Source organism: Coregonus lavaretus (genome assembly GCF_964263955.1).
Source record: "Coregonus lavaretus genome assembly, contig: HAP1_SCAFFOLD_874, whole genome shotgun sequence".
NCBI classification, from domain to species: Eukaryota; Metazoa; Chordata; class Actinopteri; order Salmoniformes; family Salmonidae; genus Coregonus; species Coregonus lavaretus.
Window position 1 is genome coordinate 158,944 of NW_028157590.1, and position 13,139 is coordinate 172,082.

At 41.8% G+C, this 13,139-nt stretch overlaps 2 protein-coding genes across 2 annotated transcripts; one reads left to right on the forward strand and one right to left on the reverse strand.

Annotated features, from left to right (window-relative positions):
- Positions 1-1,917: 1,917 nt before the first annotated feature.
- On the reverse strand, positions 1,918-6,328 carry LOC311125230 (serine hydrolase-like protein). Its single transcript, XM_084199284.1, has 12 exons — positions 6,095-6,328; positions 5,749-5,892; positions 5,407-5,520; positions 4,873-4,914; positions 4,740-4,759; positions 4,544-4,618; positions 4,331-4,440; positions 4,128-4,207; positions 3,950-3,984; positions 3,763-3,839; positions 3,520-3,607; positions 1,918-2,914 (listed from the first exon to the last, which is right to left on the reverse strand). The coding sequence occupies exons 1-12, from the start codon at positions 6,150-6,152 to the stop codon at positions 2,774-2,776; spliced, it is 984 nt and encodes a 327-aa protein (XP_084055410.1). The 5' UTR covers positions 6,153-6,328; the 3' UTR covers positions 1,918-2,773.
- A 2,211-nt stretch (positions 6,329-8,539) lies between these two features.
- On the forward strand, positions 8,540-13,014 carry LOC311125229 (myoglobin-like). The gene is made up of 4 exons (XM_084199283.1): positions 8,540-8,582; positions 10,072-10,157; positions 12,094-12,313; positions 12,541-13,014. Exons 2-4 carry the CDS (start codon positions 10,075-10,077, stop codon positions 12,679-12,681), a joined length of 444 nt encoding a protein of 147 aa, XP_084055409.1. The 5' UTR covers positions 8,540-8,582; positions 10,072-10,074; the 3' UTR covers positions 12,682-13,014.
- The last annotated feature ends 125 nt before the right edge of the window (positions 13,015-13,139 follow it).

Genomic DNA, 13,139 nt, shown 5'->3' on the forward strand with positions numbered 1-13,139 from the left:
AAGGGACATTCTTCCCATTCCTCTCATCTAAAGCTGCACTGTTTCACCCACCCACTCCCTCCCTCCTCATTTGGGTTGTCTATGGGAAACATAAATGTGTCTGTGCATAAACTACTGTTTTTCTTTTTTCAGAGCTGAGAATCAGTGCATAACACTGGGTAATCAAGTGGTGATAAAACCATTTATTTGGTTATTTCTTATGAATACATAATGATGGTAATATGGTCAACAGTGCACAATGATACATACACAATGATACGTACACATACGTACACATTCTTCAGCATCCTTCAGTAAAAACGGACAGTGTAATGAGAATAAAATAAAAATGTTTTCTTAGGATCGACCTCTGAATGGATTATTTTGGCATCTTGAACAACCTAATCATCAATCTATTTGGCACATAACTGATATCATTACTGAAAGCAATTTACAGTTTCACCTTTACAAATACTTCCAAACAAGAGACATCTTGATAGCAGCTGCCATATTGGCATTTTCAGAACACTGATTTTGTGGTTTCAACATTTAGTAATTTATTGCACTTTATTAATCAGCTTAAAATGCACTAAGATATATAAACATTATGATAAATGTAGTGATTGTCTGGTTATAAAATATATGCAAAAATTGGCTCAATCATGAAATGGCACAAATATGAACATGATAACAGGAACTATCAATTTGTTCAAATGACCTCATTTTTGTTTCCCATCTCAATGCTGTTTCTGCCCAGTCAGGTCTCTCATGTCTCCAACTTCTCAGGAGGTGTCTGTCTCTGTCTACCATCCTGCAGGCCTCCAGTCCCAGTCCCACTCCATATGGCCAGGCTCTGTCCTTCCTTTAGTGTATGTTTGGTAATATCATATGAGGGCATTGCTATCTTCGTCTTTGCTGTTCAAGCTGACCACCAGCGGATGGTGCTTCACAGTCTTGTTGCTCCACTTGTGTGCGTCCTGAAGCCCTGGCTCGAGGAAGTAGAGACAGGCTCCGAAGCCGGCCAGCACCAGGACCGACACCAGCAGGTAGACAGGGACGAACCAGTCCAGGAACATCCAGGACATGGTACTGTTAGGGAGCGGTACATGAGTAAGAAGGGAGACATTAAATTGTGAGCTGATGATGAAATACCTAACACAATCTACTTATTCTACACATGGTGCAGCTCTATCTGTGTTGAGGTCTATTAGTCGTGGCAGGCTATTGCCATCCAAATACTCGAACATGCTTTGCCATCTACTGGCATTCCTTTACTGTACCAATAGATGATGTCCACTGTAACAGATTGCACACATTAGCTGCTAGAGTAACTGCACATGATCATGACAAAAAATAGCATCCCACAGTAGCTAGCAGGTTTCGGCACATACCTGTAGTCTCTGCTGTGCCTGCCTTCCTCTGAATATGGTGGTTATGTAAAATGGAGGAGCAGTGGAGTCACTAATCAGATGATGTATTGATCTAATGCAGCACCGCCGTCAGCTGCATGGTACAGTCAAATCCCAGGTGATCTCTCTGTACAGATGACAGAGAGCAAAGCTGCATGCGGGTTCATCATACTGCTCTGGGTTCTGACGTCACATTCAAAGGGAGGGGAGGAGGGGGGTGTTGCTATGACAACAACCCTAGTGATGGGTGGAGGCGTGAGTGGGGGGGGGGGGGGGGGGGGTTATATAACGGTTATTATGGTGCTTTTTTGGGCCAGGGCCCTTCAGATGTCTCCGATCGCCTCTTCCATCCTCCGCCTCCCCTCTGCGTGAAATCGATTCCACTTAATTTAACGCACAAACGATCACAGAGGACGAGGGCAATGTTCTCCTTCATATCAGTCACTCAGGCGGAAGCAATATGCTTATGTTTTTTTCTCTTGATGTCTGAGACCATTTTTTTTATCTGAGACAATGACTAAAATAAGACTGAAGAGCAGGAAGGATGACCTATTTATTGTCAAACTGTACAAGGAAGCAGCCTTTTGTCCAATTAGTTGAATGATTGTTATTCAGCTCTAGGACCATATGAAGGAAAGATAAGCTTGATAGATCAACCTCTAATTCACTTCTTATTGGGCCACATCCAGGAAGTGGACATGTAGGTCTGCATCTGATTGGTGTGAACACAAACCCTATACAATTAGGTTTTATAAAATGTGTCATTTATAAAAATATGAATGCATTTCAATTGGTTCTGACCAGTAGCAAGGGACTGTAAGGCATCACCAGGTCATCAGTTGGGAGAAAACATCCCAGTTCTAAACAGCCCAAATCTAAAAAGACATGACATACAGCAACAGGTAAACATAAAGTATTCTAGCTAGACTACAGTTTAAAAGTATTGATGTGTTTTAGATACAGCGCAATATAATAAATAGTAGGGTTTCAAAGTCTTTCAATCTGTTTATGCAACAGTTGTCTATTTGCACAAGTAGCAATTTATTGTGTGTCTACAGGTTTGTAAACTAATCCAGTCTCATATTATAGGTAGACTCAGCGGAATGACGTTGCCACGAGCAGCACCGCAGATATTGAGATGAGCGGGATACAAGATTTCGCTCTCACACAGTCACACACAGTTCACTTCACAGGTTCACAAGGAGTTGTTGCGGAAATGTACCCACTATGCTGTTTACTTTCTGCATCTCCATCAAATCGCTGAGTCTACCTTTAATATTGCTCATATTATGAATGGATGAATGGCACCAGGAAGGCTACAGGCCCACTGCATGTATTTGAGAGTTCTAAATAATAACTAACACAGTGGGGGGAGGGGCGGAGGGTTATAACTTGGCTGCCTGTGTATCCTCTGCAGTGCTGTGTGAAGGAGCTTCTTCCTGGAGGAAGTCAGTGACGATTTGGGCCACAGTCTCAGGGGTGTTCAGGTGGACATGATGATCACCAGGTACGTTAACCACCATGCCCTGAGAGACAGAGAGAGAGAGAGAGAGAGAGAGAGAGAGAGAGAGAGACAGACAGAGACAGAGACAGAGACAGAGACAGAGACAGAGACAGAGACAGAGAGAGAGAGAGAGAGAGAGAGAGAGAGAGAGAGAGAGACAGACAGAGAGACAGAGAGACAGAGAGAGAGCAAGACAGAGAGAGGCGTGAGAGAGTGGGAGGGAGAGAGACAGAGAGAGACAGAGAGGGATGGGGAGAGAGAGAGGGGGAGGGGAGAGAGAGAGCGAGAGAGAGAAAGAAAACAAATAAATATAAACTATTCCTTCCCAAAAACCCTGCATTTGACCAATCTGAGTGCCAGTATGTAGGTCAGTGTTTGCAGCTAAAACTATTCTTACTGCCTCTCTGTGATGCTGAGCTTTTACCACTGTCTCTGCTTAGTTCTCATCTATACAGTACTGTAGCTGCAAGGAGCAGAGAACAATATGATTGTAGTAACAACATAAGGACCAATATTCTGCTTCAATGTTTCAGTAGCAACCATAAAAGTGACATTAGTGTCCACGATTTAAATGTGAGTAGACCATTGTTTCTTTGTAAATGCAGCTGTATAAGTAAGTATACTCACGCTTTGGTCTTTATACCCTTGAAGTAGCGTCGAGGTAAATGTCTTCTGTTCTGGTTCAGAAAACATCTTCTCAAACCCCTCCTCCGCCCTATCAGGAGAATTAGACAGATCTTTAAGTAAAACATATTAACAGTAAAGAATAGTGATTGACGGTATAGTATGGTAAAGTGTAACATACAACAGAAACTGTGTAATAATCAGGTAATAATTGTGAAATAGTGTAATGATGGGAGTGTGTCTTACAGTACTACTAGAACTCTGGCCTGTATCCTGGACTGCAACTCTAGACTCTGCTCCAGGCTGACACGCACAACGTTTTTCTGAAACAAACAGAAACAAAACACATTAGCCTTCCTATAAACAGAAAAGATACAAATCAACTAGTGTGTCTTTTTTATGAGGACTATTAACACAAAAAGATGAGTCTTACCAGATTGATTCGAAAGTCTCGGGTGAACACAACCCCTATGAAAGCAAAATAGAAAGTGTTAGTATTACTATTATATTACAATGATATGAGTACGAAAGATGACAAGAAAGAGAGAAACAAAGTGAAATTAGAAAAAAAGACAATAAGAGAGAGAGAGTGAAAAAAATGATAATTTTACCTCCTTCAACCTGAGCGAGTCCTCGTTCTAGAAGAATGTGTGCAGACTGCTTCGAGAGAGAGGGGTTTGCTGCCAAAAGTCTGGAAGTGATTAACACATCAAAAGAGTGACGCATTGACTAGGATTATCATAGCAGAGAGATTATGGCCAGACAGCCCAACATAACAGAAGTGTCATTGTAAAACAAGGAAGTGTGGTCTTACCTCATCAATGCGTTCTCATAGGTGTAAACCTTCTCTTTCATCTCATCTTTCTTCTTCTCAAACTGGAGCATTTCTTCAAATCCCTGTCTTATCACCGTATGCAATTCTTTCTAGGGTAAGAGACCCAATGTTAGAGAGAGAGACATTATAAATGTGGATGTTCTGAACAGTTCCAAGGAGAAAATGATCAAAGAGTGGTTGGTGTTTCAGTACCGAGTCTGTGGGTATGAATCCATAGGAGTCCAGGAGAACCACTGACTCCACCATCTCTGGATACAGAGCACTGAACTGGACAAAGACAACAGGACATGGTTACATACACAGATACTGTCTCTGGATATTGTCAATTGCGAAGACACACAGAGATATGAAACACCATTGACGTGTTTTTTGTTTTTTTTATGCTTACAATTCCAGCTACATTGCCACCTGTAAAATGGAGAGCACATGATCAGATGTCTGTACAAACAGGAAAACAACAATGTCTGATCTGAACACAACGAGTGGAAGAGAGATTAACATGAACATGAACAGTCACTCACCCATACTGTGTCCGATAATAGAAAATCTCTTCCATTGGAGAGCTGCAAACACATTTCAATGGATTAAATCGATAGATAATCTGCTAAATTTGGCTTCATACTTTTATACCTAATCACACCTACCTAGGACAGAAAGAATGAAGAAACCTCATATAGCTGTGTCTAACTTCACTTTACTTTCAATCATTGCTTTTCAGCTCTTACTGGGGCAAAGGTCACATTGGTCTGAATACACTCTAACCAGCAGGTAGCGGTTTGAACATTGGGCCAGTAACCGAAAGGCCGGTAGTTCGAGCCTACAAGGTGAAAAATCTGTTGATGTGCCCTTGAGCAAGGCACTTAACCCTAATCGCTCCAGGGTCGCTTCCAGGCAGACCCTGGCCGTGACCCCATTCTCCGAGGGTGTCTCAGAGAGAGTGGGATTTGCAAAAAACACATTTCCAATTCACACATTTGTATTAATACACACTTGTGCATGTGTGAAATAGGACAAATATATGCATCCACTAAATTAATTTCAATTATTATTATTACCTCCAATGACTCGCCGTATGTCGGCCACATAAGCAGGAAAGCTGTAGAAGACTCCAGGAGGTCTATGGGAGGAGAGGCCATGGCCTGCCATATCCACAGCTACATACTTCCACTCTGAGTGTGTGTGTGTGAGTGTGAGTGTGAGTGTGAGAGAGAGTGTGTGAGAGAGAGAGAGAGAGAGAGAGAGAGAGAGAGAGAGAGAGAGAGAGGGTATGTAAGAGCCTGACTCACTCCGTACTGAACAACTATGCAACTGAATGTCCTTCCATTTCCAATGACAAGCTCTCATGTATCTATTGTATAATTATCTGTGCTGATCTAGCAGTCAGACAGCCTACGTACCTTTGGGCAGCAGTGGAATGAGAGTGTTGAAAGTGCCACAGTTGTCTGCCCAGCCGTGCAGGCAGAGTATTGGACGACCACGGTCAGGACCCCAGACCTTGCCCCTCATCTCTCCCCACGGTACTGGCATATTGAACTCTGACACTGAAGGGCAATTACTGTTAAGACACATTACTAAGCATATAACATGGCACAACAATCAGTAATAGTGCATGAGGAAGTGTTATAAGAAGCTCAACAAACAAACAAACAAGAACACACACACACAACACACTAATGAGTTCACTAAGTTAATGTCAAGAGAGCTCCCATAAGTTCTGATGATCAAGAAAGGATTCATTCTTACCTGTTTGTTTCATGGTAGCTGATGTCATCAAGTGTCTGACCCCTTTCAAAGTTTGCATTATTCTGAAAGACCAACTGCAAAGTCGGGTTGTTAGCTAAACATAAGCACTATACGTCCACAACGTCGATATATTAAATATATCATAAATGCATTAATAAAACGTTAGTTACGAAATAACAACAACTCTATTCACGCTAATGTAACCTTTGAAACGCTTCTCCATTACTTCCGGGTGAAGTGACACATGTTATTTTGACGAATGAAACGTGAACGCGTCTCCACTTTTAGTGAATAATATTGGACATCTAGTGGCCGGTTAAATGACTGACAAGAGCACGCGCCAATCCTATGTGAGCCATTGTCCAATCACATATTTTGTGAGGAGAACGGGGCGGGAGAACACAAGGCGTTCACAAGAAGACAAGGTGCGGTCACAAAGCATCCAGAATGATATCATTCTAGCAATAAACCAAACAAAAGGTCAAGACTACGACCAACGTGTCATTTTCCCCAATATAATTAATATTTTTTTTTCATCTGAGTATAGCTCAAGGCATTGGCCTGGAGTTTGTTGCAGAATTTGTCTGTTCCAAACATTTCATGACGTTTAGCCTATTGGCATGAAAAACAAAAATCATTTTCAAAACTTGTGAGGAAATTCCAGCCTTCTAAACATTCTAGAGATGGACTACAAGGCATATTAAACAGACAAAGTGGATGCTGTTGTGTCTGCAAAAATTCACCAGGGGGCAGAGAGTCGATATGGTAAAACCCAACGCCTACAATAGTTTGAGAGCGCTGCACACTGCTCTCAGAGCAACCAGATATGCAACTTCAAGTGGTCTTGATTTTACAATTAATGTCAATGTCAGTGTATGCATAATATGTGAGGCATTGTTTATATACATGGAAGGAATTATTCCAGAGGCTGAAAACATAACACAGAGGTCTGCGATATTGGCTGCTCTAGAAAATATAATATTTTCTCGAAGCTCTATCAGTCACCAGACAGACCTCTTTTGTCAATCAAGATAGCCATTACCTTAAAGGGATAGTTTGAGACTTTGGCAATGAAGCCCCGTATCTACTTCCCTGGAGTCAGATAAACTGGTGCATACTATTTTTATGTCTCTGTGTCCAGTATGAAGGAAGTTAGAGGTAATTTCGCAAGGTAATGCTAACTAGCGTCAGCGCAATAACTGGAAGTCTACAGGAACAGCTAGCAACTATCCCTTTAATTATGATCAAAGAGGCCAGAGATGGATTAGTTTTTCTCCCCTTACCAAAATCTATATTTGGGTGTCTCTGGACAACCGAGCAACACTAGATATAGCAGACAAAACTATCATGACAAACATTTTCCACAATGTATTAGCAAACATGTGTTATTCGATGTATCCCTTTGAAATGTGTCAAAAGTAGAGTGTTTCAAAAGTAGAGAATACCATCAATCGGTTATATCCCAAACCGGCAGGGTTTAAACTTGACCTGTACTTGAACCCCAGTAAAGGAGTGAAAATGGCTAGGGCCTAAACATATCCATGCTTAAATGCTCTGGCAAAACTGTCTGGTGGTCCTGGCTGCTGCCAGCAGTTATTTATAAAGCTACATGTTGACTGAAGAGAGAGAAAGATAGGAGAGGAGAAAGAGTGTGCTGGGGATAATGGCAAAAAGAGACAGAGGTGTGAGATAAATGAAAGAGAGAGAGAGGAAGGAAGATAGATTGTGATACTGTATAGCTTATTCATGGACATATATGAGAGTCACGGTCCTGTTTGGCCTTAGGTTCAAAAGTTGACCATGTCACCTCTGTCACCTCTGTTGGAGCCGAGGGGTGTTTCTGTCATTGCAGTGTAACAACTGTTTTTCTCATTTGCTGACTTTTGGCAGCATTTGTCTTTGACCATGCCAATAATGTATTTGTAATGGACATGATGCTCTTTCGCCCTGTTCGAAATGATGAGTAGGTCAAAAAAAAGAGCCATGCTGTCGTCGTCACACCACTGCTATTGTCGTATACTAAAGGTCATAAGATTGAGTCAAATGGCATTTCTTACACATATTAACTAATGAGAGATTCATGCATGTTATTAAATGGTCATACTGAGCCAAGCCTGTAAACGGTATAGAGTTCTGAAGAACTGTAGCAATACAGCATTACCTTACCAACTTTGGAAAGAATTAGATAGACCATTGGAAATCTTGATTTTGGCACCTTCTTTTCTTAAGAACTATGAGACAATAGAATGCACAATGCAGTGAGGGACAGAAAGGAATCTAACTGGTATGGTATCATAGTTTGGTATCCTAACGGGGAGGGTGGGCTGAAGAGAGTTAGAGGTGGAGTAAACATCAAGAGAGAGAGTAGATTGATGATTGGCCTTGGATGAGGGAGGAGGGGGTATAAAAGGTATGGTTTGGGGATGGTTTGACTATAAAGTATTTCGGAGTTTGAAATATTCACACGGGACATTTGCCTGCTTTACTGGTACAGTATCGATGCTTCTATGTCATGCTTTAGAAATACATTTTTGGGATCAACTGTTTATTCATTTTCAAAACCAGAATCTTTAAAGTTTTGACCTAGCGTTAGGGTTAGTGTTGAGGCTGAAAAAGCAAATTACAGTATTATAATCATGAGTGAGAGTTTGGGTGAGCTGCTGTTGTAACCCAAAATGAATTTCAGTCAACAATCTGAACTGTATGACATCTAATTATGTCATCTTCAGTTTGACTGTCAGTGTTTTCGAAGAGAATCCAACACATACATGCACACAGAAGGCCCATAGTCTAGAGCTCTCAAACTACAATCTGGACCTCGAAGCCAGTTCCACTGCATTTGTTCATTGTTCCCCTCTAATCAGGGACTGAGTTAGACCTGGGACACCAGGTGGGTGCAATTCATTATCCGGTAGAACAGAAAAGCAGCAGGCTCCGGACCTCGTAGGGTAAGAGTTGAATAGCCCTGGTCTAGAGGCTATGCAAAGACAACGCAACAACAGGTGGACTTATGGTGCACTGATGCTGGGATGGATATACATCCTGAGAGAACAAGTCAATCTATCAGTCTGCTGCCTCTATATCAAGCTATCTTGTTCAGAGTAGACGGGTGATTAGCTCGTAAAGACTGTGTGGAGGAGCTGATGGGGCTGTATTTTATGGCTGATGTCTATGTGTGGACTGACCATTTTTGACCTGTGGGTATAGAATCCTATGAGGACAAGGTCAATGAAAAGCTATGGGGAAAGGACCTTGGGATTAGTTACTACATAGTTACTACATTGTTGCCGTTGAAAAGATAACATTTAATAGATAAAAACATCTGGATTTAATATTTTATTACAGTATTGGCATGTTCAATGTATCAGTGTTGCATGCCGTGTATTATCGAACCCAGTAAACAAACCAAGCTAATGTAATGTATCCTGTTGTTTCTATAGCATGCAATTCCTATCCCCACTACTAGTGACTCTCTAACTAGGCTTTATGGCTGAACGTTTCTATAGCGTTTTGCTGAGTAGACTTGCCATATGTTAGATTAGATTAATGTATTACTGAATTAGTATTATGATGTAAATTAAAACCATATAATTCCCTGTCTTCTTGGCTGCTTCATTGGTTCTGTCTATTACTAACCCACTCTGATTGCTTGGCACAGAAAATACTAGCTTTCCTACTGTAAGCATTTGTAACAGGGCTGGGGTCAATTCGAATTGAAGGCAAATTAGAATTTAAAATTTAAAAAAAGGAAAAACTTTGGGAATAAATAGCTTCTACTCCTCAGTTTATTGAAAAATCCTTGAAAATAGAATTGTTATTTAAGACCCCAGTCCTGATTTGTACTGTTATCCCACTGGCTATAAGGTGAATGCACCAATTTGTAAGTCGCTCTGGATAAGAGCGTCTGCTAAATGACGTAAATGTAAATGTAAATGTATGTCATGTAACTCCTCAGTCTCCTTCTCTGTCTTCCTCAGATCATGGCTGACTTTGACATGGTTCTGAATTGCTGGGAGCCAGTGGAGGCTGACTACAACACACACGGAGGACTGGTTCTGAGCCGGTCAGTGGACAATATTGGACTGTACTTAGCTCTGGTCCAGGGCGTTACGTTTTGCTTGCTGTTGCTGAGACACAACTGCAAAATGCAGGGAACGCTATGGACCGGAGCCAGACTTCACTGAGTTGGCTAAGAGATGGACTGGAGAATGGTTCTGGCCATAAACTGCTAGACTGTAGACTGTTTTGTTGAATGTAATGCTAAGAAATACACTACTGGTCAAAGGTTTTAGAAGGGTTTTTCTTAATTTTTTACTATTTTCTACATTGTAGAATAATAGTGAAGACATCACAACTATGTAGCTCAGCTGCTAGAGTACGGCGCTTGTAACGCCAAGGTAGTGGGTTCGATCCCCGGGACCACCCATACACAAAAATGTATGCACGCATGACTGTAAGTCGCTTTGGATAAAAGCGTCTGCTAAATGGCATATTTATTTATTTATTTATTTTAAATAACACATATGGAATCATGTAGTAACCAAAAAAGTGTTCAACAAATCAAAATATATTTGAGATTTCAGATTCTTCAAATAGCCACCCTTTGCCTTGATGACAGCTTTGCACACTCTTGGCATTCTCTCATCCAGCTTCACCTGGAATGCTTTTCCAACAGTCTTGAAGGAGTTCCCACATATACTGAGCACTTGTTGGCTGCTTTTCCTTCACTCTGCGGTCCGACTCATCCCAAACCATCTCAATTTGGTTGAGGTCGGGGGATTGTGGAGGCCAGGTCATCTGATGCAGCACTCCATCACTCTCCTTCTTGGTAAAATAGCCCTTGCACAGCCTGGAGGTGTGTTGGGTCATTGTCCTGTTGAAAAACAAATGATAGTCCCACTAATCCCAAACCAGATGGGATGGCGTATCGCTGCAGAATGCTGTGGTAGCCATGCTGGTTAAGTGTGCCTTGAATTCGAAATAAATCACGGACAGTGTCACCAGCAAAGCACCTCCACACCATAACACCTCCTCCTCCATGCTTTACGGTGGGAAATACACATGCAGAGATCATCTGTTCACCCACACCACGTCTCACAAAGACACGGCGGTTGGAACCAAAAATCTCAAATTTGTACTCCAGACCAAAGGACAAATTTCCACCGGTCGAATGTCCATTGCTCGTGTATCTTGGCCCAAGCAAGTCTCTTCTTCTTAATAGTGGTTTCTTTGCAGTAATTCGACCATGAAGGCCTGATTCACAGTCTCCTCTGAACAATTGATGCTGTAACAGAGGTAACTCTGGGTCTTCCATTCCTGTGGAGGTCCTCATGAGAGCCAGTTTCATCATAGCGCTTGATGGTTTTTGCGACTGCACTTGAAGAAACTTTCAAAGTTCTTGAAATGTTCCGTATTGACTGACCTTCGTGTCTTAAAGTAATGATGGACTGTCATTTCTCTTTGCTTATTTGAGCTGTTCTTGCCATAATATGGACTTGGTCTTTTACCAAATAGGGCTATCTTCTGTATACCCCCCCCCCACCTTGTCACAACACAACTGATTAACAACACAACACAACAAATTAACTTTTAACCTGTTACATTGAAATGCATTCCAGGTGACTACCTCATGAAGCTGGTTGAGAGAATGCCAAGAGTGTGCAAAGCTGTCATCAAGGCAAAGGGTGGCTATTTGAAGAATCTCAAATATAAAATACATTTTGATTTGTTGAACACTTTTTTGGTTACTACATGTTTCCATATGTGTTATTTCATAGTTGTGATGTCTTCACTATTATTCTACAATGTAGCAAATAGTAAAAATAAAGAAAAACTCTTGAATGAGTAGGTGTTGTAAAACTTTTGACCGGTAGTGTAGGTTAATGCTATATCTACACATTGGCAATCAGGAATGATTTAAAATGTTCTGTACTGTAGAGGCTCACAGAACTCTCCTTACAAATCTCTCTCTTTCCCTCTCTGTCTCTCCTTGCCTCTAGTCTGTTCACAGAGCACCCAGACACCCTGACGTTGTTCCCTAAGTTCGCAGGCATCGCAGCGGGGGACCTGTCCGGGAACGCGGCGGTAGCTGCCCACGGGGCCACCGTGCTTAAGAAGCTGGGAGAGCTGCTGAAGGCTAAAGGTGACCACGCTGCCATCCTCAAACCCCTGGCAACCACCCACGCCAAGCAGCACAAGATCGCCCTCAACAACTTCAAGGTGAGGGTGGATGATTCCAGTCTCCCTCCCTTCTCTCTTTATCTGAATCTAGCAGTTTTTTCTCCTCTATTCATAAATGTAAATACATTTAATTGTTGCATTCACTCCAGTTTTACCATGACACTGTCATTCTTAGTTTACTAAAATGCTGAGTGAAAAATATACTTCATAAAGTGCTTTTATTCAGTATGAAATTAAACATTATCATCTCTCTTGCTTCTCACCAGCTCATCACCGAGATCATCTGCAAGGTGATGGGTGAGAAGGCAGGGCTGGACGGGGCAGGGCAGGAAGCGCTGAGGAAGGTGATGGGCGTGGTCATAGCTGACATCGACGTCACCTACAAGGAGCTGGGCTTCGCTGGCTAAACGGTTTACCTCAACGACCTACGACCCCCACGCCAGGGGTCACAAGAGGTCACACGGAAAGGACAACAACTGGAGACATTTACTGGGAGCTTACACGTGAAGCAGAGTGGTTACTAGTTTATATACAGTACATTCTAAGTGCTGGTTTGCTTGTGACTTGCTGAAAGTACAGGAGGTGTATGGGGCAAAGCTTTTGTGAAAATTCTGCATTTCTCTCTGTACAGTATATTGCCTTAATCTGCCATTTCAATGTAGTTTGCTTACTGAATGGTAACTGTTTCTCATTGCACTAAACCAATAAACGTTCTATCAGCTGCAAATAAGTGCTTAAAATGTCTGTTCTGCCTTTTCTATATATTTTCTTTGGTTAATTTCAAACATTCATCACCCAGTGACATGGACAGATGTATTTTCTGAGGGGGTGGATATGAGTTATTAGGGAGATGAGATTAGTTTCT

Coding starts and splice junctions, on each gene's coding strand:
- LOC311125230 (XM_084199284.1), bottom strand. CDS start 6,152: ATGCAAACTTTGAAAGGGGTCAGACACTTGATGACATCAGCTACCATG. Junction 4,760..4,872: donor TATTATCGGACACAGTATGG/GTGAGTGACTGT, acceptor TCCATTTTACAG/GTGGCAATGTAGCTGGAATT. Junction 4,208..4,330: donor TATGAGAACGCATTGATGAG/GTAAGACCACAC, acceptor AATCACTTCCAG/ACTTTTGGCAGCAAACCCCT.
- LOC311125229 (XM_084199283.1), top strand. CDS start 10,075: ATGGCTGACTTTGACATGGTTCTGAATTGCTGGGAGCCAGTGGAGGCT. Junction 10,158..12,093: donor GGAGGACTGGTTCTGAGCCG/GTCAGTGGACAA, acceptor CCTTGCCTCTAG/TCTGTTCACAGAGCACCCAG. Junction 12,314..12,540: donor TCGCCCTCAACAACTTCAAG/GTGAGGGTGGAT, acceptor GCTTCTCACCAG/CTCATCACCGAGATCATCTG.